Raw genomic sequence first — 16689 nt, forward strand, 5'->3', positions numbered from 1 at the left:
CTGATGGTGACCATGCAGGCCCATTTTTTCTTGTCCGTCCCAACTTCCTTAATGGGAGCCAATCCTTATTTCTTAGCCCATTACAGGAGGAGGTCAGGGTTAACAGCTGGCCCAGGGGCTTCCAAGGAGCTGCTGGGGTCTAAAGTCTGATTCCACGCAGACCTGGAAGCTTTAGTCTATTCCAGACCCATAATGCATCCAAGCACAAGCCCGTGGCCACCCACAATCACAGGACGGTGACACTGGAGGGGTGGGGTAGGGGGAAAGCAGCGCAAAGAAACCATTCCAGGAGTTTAAAAGCAGAAAGAACACGAAGTTGGTGACACGAAGTCCCCACAGGTAACTGAATGAAGACGAGACAGCTCCCCATTCACCGTACGAGCAGCTGCGGTGGGAAGGGCTGTTTCACTATGAATAGACTCCAGTTTAGAAGCCACCCACTTGCTCCCACGAGCCCCAGATACTGCGCACTAGAACCAGCCATTCCCTTGTGAGCGGTGCCCTGGCCGCTCCCCCCGTGGCCCCACCTCGCCCTTCTCGTTGCGGATGAGCCTGTTGAACTCTTTGCCCTCTAAGCACAGGAAGTCGTCTCCGGGGGTCAGAATGCCACATTTGGTGGCGATGGCTCGTGCTGTGTTGACGTTGTCGCCTGTCACCATTCTGACAGTAATGCCAGCCCGCTTGCACTTGGCAATTGCGTTAGGGACCTAAAGAGAGCGAAGCAAAAAAGAAAAGTGGTCCAGAGACCGAGGATGTGCGGCACGCTGCCCTGGTTCAGCTCTCACTTCACTCAGGGCGGCACAGAGGCTGTGGCTGGTCATTTTCATAGTGCTCAGTGCCCCCTTGCTTCTGTCCATCCCACAGTGGGCGTTTAAATTTCACTCATCGTCTCACAGGTTGAAGGGGAATTTGCTTTGGGAGCCAGATGTGAACACTTGTGCCTCCCTTTCCTCCAGGTTTCCCGGGGAAGCATCTGGTGATGTGGCCACTGCTCTCTTTCCCAGCAGCAGGTTCTAAGCACTCTCTGCCCACCTGGCTCAGGCTCCAACCCATGAGCTCACTGTAGTGGCGGGATCCTCCCACCACCTCGGCCTTGACAAGCACCGGTCCATCTATCTGAGTTTTCCGGCTTTTTGAATCCCCTCATGCCTAGAACAGTGTTCTGTACACAGGGATTGCTCGAAAAGACCAGGTCGTTGAAAAAAAGTGACTAAAGAGTAAGTCGCCTTTTGGTTAATTCTGCCCCTGACTATTCCCAAGTACCAAGTAGTAAATCCAATGAAACCATCACTGTCTGCCCCTCAGATAGCCTGAGCCCTCGGGATGATACCTTCTACCGACTCGGCACTCCATAGCTGATGTGGGAAACAGGTATTGGAGAGCCATCTGTCTTTTGTTTGTTTGTTTTCTAGAGTTATCTGTCTTTGTAAGTGACAAGTAATTAGGCACAAGTCTGCGGTCACAGCTAGGCCAGACATTTATGCACGAGCTTCCTGTGACTCCCGGGTGGCTCATTAGGTTACACTGGATCTGAACCCTAACCAGGGGTCAGTGGGAGACCGGCACCTCCACTTTCTTGCCCTCTCTCTTCAGTTCAGAAGCTGACGAGCCTCACCTCCGGGCGCACGGGGTCTTCAATGCCCACCACTGCAATGCAGGTCAGCTCAGCAAGGACTTCATTCTCGTTGTCCCATATGGGCTCTGGTCCGTCAAAGTCCCGGTAAGCTATGCAGATGGTCCGCAGTCCTTCGCTGGCCATGGGCTCAATGACATTGCGTACCATGTCGTCTCGGTCCTTATTTTTGAACTGCACGCATTCTCCTCCCTTGTCCAGGATTTGATTACACCTGGGGAAATCAGAAATCAGTGTCCGTCATCCCGCTTGACACGTTCCAACAATCACAGGCATTAGGGTGATTCTGCATTATTCCTAGAGACACTATTCCATGGTTAATACATCTTTTATCTGTCACCCAGCTGAGTCTCTCTCTCTCTCTTCCTCTCCCCACTTCCCCCCACCCCCAAATGAGATAAGAGTCTCATGTAGCTCAGGCTAGCCTCAAACTTGCTATATAGGTTGACCTTGAACTTCTGGACAGGGTCTTTCATCCTGGCTTTACTGGAATTTGCTATGCAGACCAGGCTGGTCTCAAACTCACAGAGATCCTCCTGCCTCTGCCTCCTGCGGCAGGCAAAACTATGCCCAGCCTTCTTTTGGTTTTTGCTATTGTGTTTTTGTTTTTTTTTTTGAGACAGAGTGCCCTAGAATGACTTTGAACTTGCAACCCTCCTGCCTCAGCCTCCCTAGCGCTTGGATCATAGGTGTGTGCCACCCCTGCTGGCTACATTGATTGGGGTGGGTTGATTATAACAACTTTAGGTAGCTTAGCTACTTTTAAAGGTATATAAAGTGTAATCAGAACTGAGAATGAGAAAGAGAAGGAACAGAGAGGCAGCATCGTTAGCTCTTGGTGTGTGCAAGACATCTTATGCTCACCGACTCCTTCAAGCCCAGTGAAATGAGGAGCATTCTGACTACCTCCGTGGACTCCACAGGAGATGGAAGTTTAGGCTGCTCCAGGCTGAATCCTGGCTGTGGCACTGTTAGCTGCTCTTTCTATAAGCAAGCTATGCAGCTTCACTGCCCATATTTTCTCATCTGCAAAACGGGTCAAAATAGTACCCACTTCGCTATTTTAAAAGATTAAATAAAGGAGTCAGCCAGGTTCTTAGAAGCAATGCCTGTCCTGAGTTCAAATGTCACTCCCTGGCTGGAGGGTCACTCATCCTTCAGACTGGTTCGGCATGGGCCCTCAGACCTTCCTGAGGGGGCGTCTCAAAGGGGAAAATGGGAGGGAAGGGGCTCACCTGCGCAGCATTATCTCAGAGGCGCCCTTGCTGAACATGCGGAAGCCCCCTCCAGGCTTCCGGATGACGGTGCTCATGGACTTGCGCACTGAGTTGAAGGTGTACACTTTGAAGAGCTTCTCCTCGGGCACTTCATTGCGAACTGCTTGGTAATCCTGCTTCAGATCTGTGACAAAGCCCAGCAGGGCACACTCTGTCTTGTTGCCTACCTGCCGAGGTAGGCCTCCCTCCTTTTCTGGAGGCTGAGAGAGAAAAGACAAACAGAAACAAAAATAGACATGGGAATCATGAGCGAGATATCTGGGCCAGAGAGAGAACTTGGGCAGGCGGATTTGGCAGGCATACCAGTGCCCACAGGGGAGGCAACATTTGCTTTTGTTCTTTCAGAGGTGACCTTGACTCATAGGCATACAGGTCTTGGGATCTTACAGTTGCTCTATGGTAATGAGGTGTCTCGTCCTCTGGAAGTCTCATTCAAATGCTCTCTCTCTGCTTCTGGAAAGTGAGTAATTGATTCTGGATAAGTGTAAGTCTGCTGTAGGCCTGAGGTTCCTTCTTGTCCACCCTGAACACATTCAGTCAAGAGTAAGACACAGAATGCTGAATGGAGATTCACACAGAATAATAATAGAGGATGTGGTGGTTTGCGTGAGAACGGCCCCCATGCGCTCATAGATTTGAATACTTGGTCACCTGTTGGCAGAACTGTTTAGGGAGGATTACGAGGTGTGTCACAAGGGGGTTTGAAACTGATGTCATCCCCAGTGTGCTGTCTGCCTCCTGCTTGTGGACTGAGATGTGAGCCCTCGGCTACTGTTCCAGCGCCATGCCTGCCTGCCTGCCTGCCTGCCTGCTCTCATGCTCCCTGCTGTGACGGTCAAGGGCTCTAACCCTTTGAAACTGTAAGCCGCCAATAAACTCTTCTATCAGTTGCCTTGGTCACGGTGCTAGCACAGCCACAGAGGAGTAATTAGGACAGAAGAGTTATCTCTGACAAAATGAATATCGCTCTCCAGTCACCTACTCCAGGTGCCCAGACAACGGGAAAGCTTACCAGAATCTTAGAAGTATAAGCACTGTTGATGGAAATGCCATTGACTATGAGCTCCAGGACCTTGGGCGGGAAGACGTCAGGGCTGGGGACCTGGCGGTAATGAGTGCCCCCAACGAAAGCTTGCACCACTGTCATGCGGTTCATGGTCAGTGTCCCTGTCTTATCAGAGCAAATGGCTGTGGCGTTGCCCATGGTCTCACAAGCATCCAAGTGCCGTACCAAGTTGTTGTCCTTCATCATTTTCTACACAGGAAAAGAGAAAGGAGTTGAAAGAGGACCAACAGAGCTCCCCCAAACAAAGGTCACCGGCTAAGTCCCAGCCAACATGTCTCTCTTTGTTTTCTAGTCCTACACAAAAAATGCAGGGTACCGTTTTTTGCGAGGCTAATTTAAGAGTCTACTGATCTAGTTAAACAGCTAACTGAATAGTCATTTCCTAGGGCTAGGGACTTCTGTTCTTGGGGGACCACCTACAGTGTACCGAGGGACCCTCCTTTCCCGTCTCTGTCCTTAAGTAACACAGGGTATTTTCCCAGTCTTACCTTGACAGAGTAGGCCAGTGAGATGGTGACAGCCAGTGGCAGCCCCTCTGGCACAGCCACTACCAATACCGTGACGCCAATGATGAAGAACTTGACGAAATACTGGATGTAGACCGGGGTACACTCAGGGAGCCACGATCTGCGCTGTATCACGAAATTTTCAACCACAAAGTATAGAATCAAGATGACCACTGTGAGAGCAGACATGATCAGACCTGTCCAGGGCAACAAGGCACAGGGACAGGGGTTAGCCTGCTAGACCCTCGCTATAGTTTGTTTTTTTAGCTTTTTAAAAATTTATTCGGCCGGGCGGTGGTGGCGCACGCCTTTAATCCCAGCACTCGGGAGGCAAAGGCAGGCGGATCTCTGTGAGTTCGAGGCCAGCCTGGGCTACCAAGTGAGTCCCAGGAAAGGCGCAAAGCTACACAGAGAAACCCTGTCTTGAAAAACAAAAAACAAAAAACAAAAAAAAAATTATTCTTTGTTTCTTTCACATTATGCTTCCCAATTCCACCCATCTCCCCCCCCCCACCAATAAAATTTAAGAGAAAAAAGGGGAAAAAAAGGCAGAAAGGGAAAATCTCGTCATGGGAGCTGCAGTGTGACACAGTGAGTCACGCAGTAAACCCCTTTGTCCATCCATCTTTACACGCAGGCGTTCATCACATAGAATCACTGGTCTGGTTCGAGGCCTCTGGTCTCTGCTATACCATCGATGCTGGGCCCTCATTGGGACTCTCCCTGGACATCTTGCTGCTGGCTTGTGCTGTGGAGATCCTGCAGCCCTGGGACCACAGGACCGACCCCCTCGCCACCATCACCACCTGTGCTCCGGCAGGTCACAGATGGGGTGGGCGTGGGGGTGGGCCAACACATAACTCTGGTTTGGGGCCTGGGTAGTTGCGGGGTTGGTCAGCCCACCAGCCCTCTCCTGTTTTCACCAGGGGGAGCTCTCCAGCATGGCCCTGGCTAGTGCACCCCTTGCAGCATGAGCAAGGGGCGGGGCCAGTTCTCCCACTTTCATATCTGCAGGGTCGGGTCTTCCATGCGATGATACAGTGTGTACCCTAACAAAATTTGCCTGAAGATTAGAGGACAGAACAAGCCACTAGATTAAACATAGATGCCAGGCAGTGATGGCATACACCTTTAATCCTAGCACTCAGGAGGCAGAAATCTGTCTGGATCTCTGTGGGTTCAAAGCCACCTTGGACTAAATGAGATTGACTCAGCCTAGGAGAGTAACAGAGCCAGGCAGTGGTGGCACACACCTTTAATCCCAGTACTTGGGAGTCACACGCCTTTAATCCCAGTATTTGGGAAACACACATGCCATTAATCCCAGGTCTAGGAAGGAAGTGATGATGACTGGGTGGAGAGAAAGGTATACAAGGCATGAGGAGACAGGAACTAAAGGCTTTCTTTCTTTTTTTTTTTTTTTGGTTTTTCAAGACAGGGTTTCTCTGTGTAGCTTTGCGCCTTTTCCTGGAACTCACTTGGTAGCCCAGGCTGGCCTCGAACTCACAGAGATCCGCCTGGTTCTGCCTCCCAAGTGCCAGGATTAAAGGCGTGCGCTACCACAGCTGGACCCCTTTCGGCTGAGGACTCAGAGGCATTAAGTCAGAGGATTCGTGGAGTTGGTGAGGTGAGATGCGGCAGTGGCTTGTTCCTTTGTCTCTCTGATCTTCAGGCAAATTTTATTAGGGTACACAATATATCATCACACTCCCACACCTACACCTTTGATTCTCCCTCACCTACACCTTTGATTCTCCCTCACCTACACCTTTGGGGCCAGCTCTACTGTGATGTCTGGTCAAGGTGTAGGGGACACTCTCCCGAGTGCTGCAGCTGGTGAGGGGCAGGGACAGTTCTCCTGCTCTTATGACCTCAGGGCCCGCTCTCCCACCTGTCTTAGGCATTGATGGGCAAGCGGGGGGTGGGGGTGGGGGTGGGGGTGGGGGGGTGGGAGAGGCAACTCTCCCCAGCCCATGCTGCCACATAACAGATGAGTAATGGGGACAACTCTCCCATGCTCACACCTTCGAGGCTGGCTCGCCTACACTTTTAATAACAGGGTCAGTTTTACTGTGCTGCCCAGGTGAGGTGCAGGGTCTGCTTTCCCGAGTGCTGCGCTGGTGGGGGAGGGTCAGCTTGGCCGTCTGTCGCAGGCAGTAAGGGGCAATGGGTAAGGGGGGGCATCTCTTCCTCACCCACACCGCTACACGACAGACAAGTAGTGGGAACAGCTCCCCCACGCTCACAACCTCCATCCACAGGGTTGTCTCTACTGTGCTGGCCAGGAGAGGTGCAGGACCTGCTGTCTCGGGTGTTAGAGCTGGCGCTTTCTGTAGTTTTTAGAACCTTAAGCTTTAGAAAGTTATATATTAAAATTTTCTCCCATTCTCTGTTGCTTGTATACAATGACAGAGTTTGTGGGCTTGTGTGTGTGTGTGTGTGTGTGTGTGTGTGTGTGTGTGTGTGTGTGTGTGTTTCCCCCTGGAGCTGAGGACCAAACCCAGGCAAGCACTCTACCACTGAGCTATAATCCCCAGCCCATGTGTGTGTTTGTGTGTGTTTAAGATTTACTTATTACGTATACAGTGTTCTGCTTGCATGTGTCCCTGCAGGCCAGAAGAGGGCACCAGATCTCATTACAGATGGTTGTAATGGTTGCCACAAGTGGTGGCTGGGAATTTTTTTTTTTTTTTCCTTGAGACAGGGCTTCTCTGTGTAGCTTTGCGCCTTTCCTGGAACTCGCTTTGTAGACTAGGCTGGCTTTACCAACCTGACTCATACACCTGGATTAGTTGTTAAGCCTCTTTGGGTTGAGTTTCCAGTTTAAATTCTCATTCATAAATAAGAGGGTTGCTGAGTACCGTGGCATACACCTGTAATCTCAGTACTTGAGAAACTGAGGCAGAAAGATCATGAGGTCAGGCCAGCCTGTTCTATATACACTCCCCAAACCAACCAACCAACCAACCAACCAACCAAAACAACAACAACAACAACAACAACAACAACAACAACAACAACAACAAAGGGGAGTATGCTAGAACATGGGCTTCCTCCTAAAAGACCGCGTACTTTTAAATGGCCAGATCCCACAGCCCATAGGGATCAGGTCACACCTCCTCACAGAGGACCAGCCCCCACCCCACCCCCACCAGGAGGAGAATCAAGAAGCAGACTGTGCTGTGACTTGAGGGCTCTCAGTGATGGCACCTGGCTCCTCATCATGCATGCTGCATTGAACTAAGCTGCGTGGTGTGAAACTTCGCCATGACCCCTAAACTTGGAAGGTGGATTTTTCCTTTGTTTTTGAGATGTGTTCAGAGATTCTGTCTAATGCTCTTTCTCTCGCTGGATCGTGGCCTTGAGCCCCCTCTTCCTAACAAACTGCAACTTCTAAAGGGGATTGTGGATCAGCTGCATGTGTGGACTGGTCACCACCGCTTCCTCAGTACTACTGCCATGTTAACAGGAGTTGACTGAGGAGCAGCTGTATCTGTCCACGTAGCCGCTCACCACCTCTGACTTTCCCTCCGCTGCCCTGTGAAGGTCCCACACCCTGGTTACAGGATGTCCTCACAGTGCTAGCGCATCACCTACATGAGTTCTCCTGTCACAGCACATCATGAAGATGGATGACAACCACAGCAGTGACTCACAGAGTGCCTGCCCCAGGCCAGCCAAGCCTTCCTAACCACGTCACAGCAGCCCTAAGGTACAGATCACTCCTGTTTCAAAGACGAGACATCCCAGGGTCAGGGAAGCCTCTGATGGTGCACACTGGTAGGGTGGCCAGCCTGGTTTGCCCGAGACTCAACAATTTCTGGGACTTTCAGGGAGAAAACTGAGACAGTTTCAACCAACTGGGATAGCTGGTCACCTTGCAAATGGGGGGTGGGAGTCAGTGGCTAGCCTAACGGTTAAGGACCAATATGTGCTCATCAGTGGCACAGTACTTGGGAAACACTCTTATTGAAGACACAGTCTGGCCCTGGTGCTTCAGGGGCCTCACGGCAAGGCCATGGGGGATGATATCAGTGAAAGGAGACTGGTTCTGGCTTGATTAAGGCAAGGACCAAAGTAAGGAAGCAAAGCACCTGTGGTACGAAAATTTAGGAATGCGTGCACGCGCCTGCGCTCTCTTTCTCTATGGGTTGGAAGGTATCTTGCTCATTTCACACAAGGCCTGACCTAGCTTGACACGTACTTGTGGCCGATCTCTAGGTAGTTTTCACCTCCAAGGAAGAGGGAAGCAGGGATGAGGAGAACACTTGGGGTAGGGGATCTAGTTAATGCCTCTGACTTGGATCCTGGGCTTCGCAAGGGACTTTTGCACCCACAGCTCAGCTCTTAGAGTCTACATAGAAGATTTCAAGGTAGTCAGATTGAGCTAAGTGTCAGACTGAAATGAACTGGCTAGGTCAACACACTCCCACCAGAGCTTTCTGCGGCGCTTGAAATGCTCTCACTTGGGACTCTCCAGAAAGATGGTTACTGGACACGTGTGGCTCGTGAATATTTAAAATGCGGCTACCCGGCAGCAGACTGTAAACAGTGGTTGCTGCTGTAGCCATCACAGATCCCTGTGGACTCTCAGGCCCTGCCACAGACTTTCTGAAGGTGGTCCGTACTTTAGCAAGGACATCTGGAGAACTGTGTCCAGAGAAGCCTGCTGAACATGACGGTGGGAAGCGGAAGCCTGAGGTCACAGAACACTCATTGGAGGACCACACCTTGAGGGACATTGCATGAAGGAGTCATCCTTTTGTCCCCCTTCCTGCTGCTCCCCTAGGCCAGAAGATGGCAGGAAAGTGGCAGGAGAAATCATTTGTCACCCTCGCTGTAGGACCCGTCTTCTGAATAGTCTCTCTAACCGATCTTCTTTGCCCTCCAGTCTTTACTATGTATTTATTGCTCCATGCTGGGCCACGAGATTCCTCCACTATGGAGAGATCGCCTCCAGCAAACTGCAGCCCCCTCTGCCCTTGAGGGATTATGGGACAGGTGAGAGTTCTTAACTTCCTTCTTGCTAGCATGACCCCCTCCCCCACTCCGCTGTTTGGATGAAAGAGACCTTGGGGCTATTAACCTTTATACATAGGAAATAGCTCTCTTCCAAAGCCCAGGAGTGGCCAAAGATACAGCTATGTAGACCCCAGGAGCTACCTCAAGTGCCAGCTTCTTCCTGCCAGTCCGGCTTGGTGTGGTGGGAAGGAAGCTGTAGTAGCCAGCACACAGGGCAGTGGTTCGAATTGGCAATGGGAGGCGGGCTTAGCTACTCACCCGCCTTCCCGATCTGCACAGCCAGGCGCGTGAGCTTGCCCTGCAGCACAGACTTCTCCTTCTTGGGCATCTTGCTTACTTTCTTCTCCTTCTCCTCACTGTCGATACCCTCCTGGCTGTTGAGAGGCTGGATTTCCAAGGCCACTCCATCTTGGGTCTTTGCTAGGGTAGACACACAAATGGGGCAGGTGAGTAGGCAAGGATGTAGGAGTGAATGGCAGGCAGGTGGAAGGCAAGACGCCCCTCTGTCTTTTTCCTGGGATGTCCCTCAGGCCCCTGACCTCAGTTCTGATCATTCCTCACTGGTGCCAGAGGTAGGACTCCACTAGGGCCTTTGGGACAAATCTAACAACTGGTGATGAAGTGGAGGATGCCTTTCGGGTCTGGATCTCCTCTTCATGACAACCTCCTGGCGCCCCTCAGAGCCACATGCCAGGTTTATAGCAACAAGGGGATTAATTACACCACTAAGGCCTTCGCTGCAAGCAGACTTTCTGGAATCCAGAGCTTAAAACAGTGAATATTTACCGGAGACCAAGGGGAGAGTTTAGCAGATGTTAGGGCCCTAGCCTATTCTGTTAAAAGCCCCCCTACCCCCCAATCAGGAAAGAAACACAGATTCCACCACCCCCCTCCCCAGACCAAAGTTATTCTTCAACTACTTCTTATATAAGTTGAAGGACACAGATTTGAAGTAGCACAGCAGGACCTGAGTTCAGTATTCTGGGGGAAAGAAAAGACACTGCCACGAAGACTCAGAGTAAGGGGAAAGCAGAGATGTGCAAACCCAGTAAACCCATGTGGTTCCCTTTTAGAAGAAGAATAAAGAAACGCGAGATTCAAATGTTTTTCTGCTTAAGCCCTGGTGCTCTGATACGGTGATTTTATTTCTAAAGAGTACTACGATGTGTGTAACAAGGGAAAAAAAAAAAAACAGCTTTAGGAACTGTCTCAAGACTAGTTCTTGCTGGTCCCCGACATCCCTCCAACATCCCTGTTTGCTTAGGAAGTACTTCTTGAGACACAGTCTCTTCTGTCTGAGGCACAAACAAGACAGAGATGGGATATGTAGACACAGCCACCAAGAGAAACACAAACCATACCAGGAGGAACGAAAACAGACCGTGGCGAGAACAAAGAAAGAAGTGGGCAGAGAGGCAGAGAGAAGAGTCTCTCTCCAAAGCCTCTGAGCAGACGAGCAGAGAAGAACTACAGGACCAGAAGACACCGGTGAGGCTGTCAGCAGAGGAGGGTGCAGGGAATGCCCAGCCCATGTCCTCCACCATGACTTCCAACCCAGAGACTGCTGGTGTGGGCGGCGAAGCAGAGCTCAGCACTCTGGGAAGAGCCGATCCCGGTCCCACACCCTAAGAATTCTGGGCATGTGCTTCCTCAAGCCAACAGCAGAGGGTGCTGCTGTTCCGCCTTGAGCCCACCCCCCGGGGTCTCTGCACCGTCCTCAGGATGAGGCACTGGGCCACAGCAGCAGGTAACAGATTATGGAGAGGGCAGGGAGACAGATGGCCTGGAAAGGTCTGGTTTGAGCGTGGGCAGGTAGAGATGGCACATGAGTGGGTGGAGAGGTTACCTTTGTTGCGATTTTCAGAGACTCCTTGTTTTTTACCTGTTTGGACAAGAAAGAAAAAAGTGGGGTGGAGACCCAAAGTGACTAGTAAGAGATGATCAGGCCGGGCAGCGGTGGCGCACGCCTTTAAGCCCAGCACTCGGGAGGTAGAGACAGGCAGATCTCTGTGAGTTCGAGGCCAGCCTGGTCTCCAAAGTGAGTTCTAGGAAAGGTGCAAAGCTACACAGAGAAACCCTGTCTCAAAAAACCAAAAAAACCAAACCAAAACAAACAAACAAAAAAAAAGAGATGATCAGATATCTAATTTGTTGGTCCTCTCCCAGCATTGAAGGGCTACAGTGAAGGAAGAGGTGGGCTGTAGGGCGGGGAGATACATGTAGAGGAAGCTCACATCTCTGTTCATTCATCCTTCCTATCGGTTCTCATGAATCCTTGGGATCAGCGCTGAGTGCTCAGATATGTGCACACACGATCACGCCTGAGCTTCTCTTCCTGCTAGGAGGGAGGATGCCCTTGGCTTGAGTCAAATCTCTTGAGAAAATGGGGGTGGGAGTTAGGGAGAGAGAGGCAGGAAATGCTCAGCCCCCGGAAGGGCCCTGAAAGGCATCTCCGGGACAGGTCAACGGCACCAGTGTTGTTCTCCTAAGTGTGCATCTGAGGGTAGCTGTGGGAATGAATAGTTGGGTTCCGAGAGACTGTCTCTTACTCATAAACTGCTTTCTACTAAGAACCTAAGATGAGCCTTGGCCAAGTGGTAGGAACTGTTCTCTCCCCACAGGAAGAAGGAAGGATCAGGAAAAGGTGTGAGTTTGGCATTAACATCTGGGTCTTTTGCTCCTGTTGGTCCTGCTCTGGGAACAAGTGAGTGATCAAGACTAGTCTAAAGGCCTCGCCGGTCCCACTCTTCCAACTGTTCTTCTCTTCTGCAGAGGCCCACAGTTTCAGCGGGACCCATGTTCTCCTCAAGTCACCTTCCTCTTAGCTGTGATGGTTCACTTACTCCTTAATCCAGGAGGAAGAGAGTAAGGGAAGAGGAGGAGGACCCGGGGCACTTTGGCTGGAGCACCTTCCAGCTCATCCAGGGTAGGGCTAACTCAACCCTTCGCAACCAACCCAAGATGCAGGAATTAAGGTTCAAACGAAATCTGACATGAGGGCTTTGAGCCAGGATTCAGTGTTTTCATCAGAACTCCTCAGAGACGTAAGGTTGATGTGTGCGTGCATGCGTGCGTGCGTGCGTGCGTGCGTGCGTGCCTGTCTGTCTGTCTGTCTGTCTGCACATATGCCTGTATACCATGTGTGTGCCTGATGTCCACACAGGCCAGAAGAGGGCTAGGATCCCCCGGAACTGGAGTTATAGATGGTTATCAGCAGCCACATGGGCACTGAAAACCAAACCCAGGTCCTTTGCAAGAATAGCAAGTGCTCTTAAACCACTGAGCCACCTCTCCAGACCCACAAGTGACGTGTGCATCTTGGCAAGGAGTCTGGATATCTGTCACTTCATCCCAGCAGACTTTTCTAATAGGTTTTCGTCTGCATCTGCTCTCTGACCGCTAGTTCACTCACAGAGAGGAAAGAGACTTTCATTCTCATTTGGCATGCCCCTTACTTTTCTTCTTCTTTTCCTCCTCATCTTCCTCACTGGCCCCTAAGAGGGTGAAGATGATTCCGGTCTGAGAGTTGATCCCCACAGCAGTCACTACCATCCGGCCAGAACCTTCCATCACGTGAGTCCCTGTAAAAGGGAAGGGAGAAGATGGACATGAGTACCGTTTGATGTTCTTAGCTGTGATTTGGTATGAAATACAAACTTAAACGCCCAGCTCCCTTTCCTTTAGGGACACTAATCTATTTAGAAGGCGGTAAGAGAAAGCCAAGAGATGAGCCCATTTAAAGTGACCAAGGAAACACAGGTTAAGGTTAATGTATTAACTTTATGCCATCTTCCCAAATAGCAGAGCTCCTATAACACTTACTTTATGAAAAACTTCTTTCAGATCCCTGACATCCCTGCATCAGGACCACCCACATGTTTCTACTCCATCTGAACCCAAGAGAAGAAGGAAGGATGGAGCTAACAGAGGGAATAGGGCCCAGAACCCGTAGCCTGACTCTCTGGGGGCCGTGGATGATGACCTGGGCAGCCAGAGGCTATACCTGAGAGCAACATGGGATCTTTGTCCAGAGACTTCTTGACATGATCTGACTCTCCCGTCAGAGAGCTCTCATCGATCTTCAGGTCATTCCCCTGGATTAGGATTCCGTCTGCAGGGAGGAGGTCACCTGGTGTATGAGGGAGAGGTAGACAGTAAGGCCAAGCGGGTAAGAGCCACCTCCTCCACTCCACCTCAGGGCTGCTCTCCCGGCAAAACCTAGAGGGCTTATGGTCCCACGAGAAGCCGAAGAGCATCTAAAGGTGACTCTAGAGATGTGGGGGGGCTCAGAGGTACAGGGCTTACCTATACTGCAAATGGCCCTGCGCTTGATCCCTAGGGTCACACATATCTCAAACCGATACCTTCCTGTGGCCTAAATATCATATGCCTTTACTCCGACGCCATACAGGGCACAAGTATGACAATCCCTTGCAAGAGTTTTGGCTATGGCTTTCTCCAGAAGTCCTTCCTGCAACCTGCCAAATTCTACCTGATAACTTAGCACAAGCTGGGGGATTATTTGGGGGCGGGGATCCAGAAACTCCTAGCCTTTCATGTCAATGGACCTACTCCTCAGATGTATGTGTGGGGCATAGGCCAGGGAAACATAGTGCTCTCACCGTATTTGATCTGGGCAATATCTCCCACCACAATCTCAGCCACTGGGAGCTGGATGAGCTGACCATTCCGGATAATGCAGAATTTTTGCTCGAGTTCAATGCGACTCTGCAGCCCCCGGAACTGCTTCTCTTTGCTCCAGTCATTGAAGGCTGTCACCAACACCACAATGATCACCGAGGTAAGGATGGCTGCCCCCTCAATCCAGCCGGTTTCTGCTTCCTCATCTTCCTCTGGGCCACTTGTAGTCTGACCACAGACTAGCCAGGGAGGGGAGAAAGAGTCGTTGAAACGAGGGTGGTACTTCCACAACCTCCACAAGATGGAAGGTCATGGAAAGAGAGCAATGGAACATAAAAAAAACTGCTCTCCAAGGAAATCAGGAGAGAGCAGGATGGACTGTCATCGCATCACCACCAGGTCTATTTGTGCTAATTCCTAAATGGCACAAAATACGCCGACGCCAGTGACGTGAAGCGCAGTCGGGGCTCACTGCTCTTTCCCATAATGCCAAGCACTATGGTCAGGACGCGCTGAGCAGCGGAGGTAAGGACACAGGACGGGTGGCATTCTGAGTTAGGATGTGGTAGGGGAGGGGGGCGGTTAGGGGATGGCTTACTAGCTGCTGGCTGCTCTCTTTTGCAGAGCCTGCTGGGTAACAGGAACACGGTGTACTACAACCTGTCAGCCACCGGTCCGAAGTGTGGCTGGCGGTGTGGAATGGACCCAGGTCAGCCACATGGCGCAGCTTAGACACTCACCTTCATTGTCTCCGCCAGGGGGTCGATAGAAGGACAGGACCAGGGAGATGATGGCTGCAATCTCCAGGATGATGAGCGTGACATCCTGCAGGGCTTCCCACACTAATTCTAAGAAAGTCTTGGGCTTTTTCGGAGGTATCACATTCTGTCCAAAAACAAGTCTACGCTTCTCCAGATCTGTAGGGTTCCCAGATAAACCTGAGGAGGCGAGAGAGAGTAAAGGGGGTAGGGGGTGATATCAGAAGTCAAGTTAAAGGTCTGTCTATCTATCTGTCTGTCTGTCTGTCGGTCTGTCTGTCTAACTTCCTACCTATGTGTATACGTGTCTCTCTGTGAGAGTGTATGCCATATCTGTCTGTGTGCCTGTAGAAGCCAGGAGGGGGCATCAGAGCTCCCGAGGCTGGAGTTACAGGTGCTTGTGAGCTCTTAATGGGGGCGCTGCCGCCACGACACAGGTGTTTCTAATGAATGACCAGCAAGACTGTCCTGGTTGAAGCCTTGGATACCACAGAAAATACAAAAGCCAGAATCTAGCACAAGGAAGGAATTCCTGATCAACAAAGTTTGACCTTTGCTAAAACAAACAAACAAACAAACAAACAAACAAAAAACAAAACAAAAAAACAAAAAAACAACTGGAAGATGTTTACACTTTGAGTATAACACTGGAAAGGAGTTGGCACTTGACCTGGTGTTGAGACTTTGTGGTGCTAAGAAAGTTGGGGGTGGGGTGGGTCTAAAACTACTCTCAAGAAGCAGAAGAGAAGAAAGGTTAAACTGCCTGACTTGAAACACTATGAGGTGAATGAAAACGGCAAAATGAGTCACCGTCATCAAGAGGGCCCTTCACAGGGGTATTTTAATGTCAGCTGCTCTGACAGACGTCAGTGTGCCACGTATGGTTTGATTTACAGACCAGAAGACGGTGTATGGGTTAATAAAAGACATGAACTAAAAACCAAATCAAAATGAAAAGACCTCTTGTCCAGTTAGGAGACCCAGAATGGCGGTGTGGTGGGAATGTGGCCAACCATCCCAGTTTGTCAGGACACCAGGACTATGGAACCGTCAGAAGTTTCAAAATGAGGAAAGGGTGACAAGATGGCCACAGGATGGGGGCCTTTTGCTTCTGGTGACCAGGCTAAGTAGCTTTCTGCTCCTCAGGGGCTGTGCCCCAGGCTCTAGCTCTAAGAACAGAAGCACTAGAATGTTCTCGGGATGCACAGAACTCTTCTCTCACAGGAACATGCAAATCCTGGCAAGGACCTGACCATGCTGGTTCACACATGAGGGCCAGAAAGAACCAGCCATCTGTTCCAGGTCATGTAAGGCGGAGGCAGAGGCTACCCATGTGTCTGTCTTCATTCCAAGTTGTAGGAGCTGTAGGTCGCCGAAGCAGAACTCTCGAGGCAAAGTACCCTTAGGTGCGTCACCCCTGCTTCTCTGTCTGTCAGAACCTTCAACACAAGCATGGCTGTTTTACTTCCTGCTAAGTGCTTGGGGTCAACTAGACAAAGTATTACAGCTCAGGCTGAATAAGACCCAAGCAAGGCCATGAAGTTTCCAGATACTACACAGTTCTTGACAACCAGCATTTCCCCCACTAAAACAGAACATGTAACGCCCCCCTCAACTTCCCACTCCCAGGGTGGGGGGTGGGAAGGCAGAATTATACTCCGTAGCTTCCCAAGAATTTTGGCCCCTTTTCTGGACCCTAGAGGGTCACAGGTGGAGGGAAATCTTATCCAGCAGTAAACACCAGTTGGCATTCATTAAGTTGTTTACATATTGCAGCAAATTACTT

General features: G+C 50.7%; 1 protein-coding gene across 5 annotated transcripts in view; it reads right to left on the minus strand.

Annotated features, from left to right (window-relative positions):
* The window catches only part of Atp2b4 (ATPase plasma membrane Ca2+ transporting 4), a 104564-nt gene that overhangs the window by 26897 nt on the left and 60978 nt on the right, over positions 1-16689 (minus strand). For 3 of the 5 annotated variants that reach the window (XM_006993216.4, XM_076547428.1, XM_076547429.1), the window contains 11 exons: positions 14886-15083; positions 14127-14384; positions 13508-13633; positions 12960-13085; positions 11351-11386; positions 9763-9924; positions 4465-4679; positions 3923-4165; positions 2869-3110; positions 1616-1847; positions 528-707 (listed from right to left, as the gene is read on the minus strand). In XM_006993216.4, coding sequence (XP_006993278.1) covers positions 528-707; positions 1616-1847; positions 2869-3110; positions 3923-4165; positions 4465-4679; positions 9763-9924; positions 11351-11386; positions 12960-13085; positions 13508-13633; positions 14127-14384; positions 14886-15083 — 2018 coding nt within the window. The remainder of the gene's footprint in view (positions 1-527; positions 708-1615; positions 1848-2868; positions 3111-3922; positions 4166-4464; positions 4680-9762; positions 9925-11350; positions 11387-12959; positions 13086-13507; positions 13634-14126; positions 14385-14885; positions 15084-16689) is intronic. The other 2 variants (XM_006993217.4, XM_015986746.3) reach the window with 1 other exon arrangement.

This window comes from Peromyscus maniculatus, chromosome 11, assembly GCF_049852395.1.
Source record: "Peromyscus maniculatus bairdii isolate BWxNUB_F1_BW_parent chromosome 11, HU_Pman_BW_mat_3.1, whole genome shotgun sequence".
In the NCBI taxonomy this organism is placed as follows: Eukaryota; Metazoa; Chordata; class Mammalia; order Rodentia; family Cricetidae; genus Peromyscus; species Peromyscus maniculatus.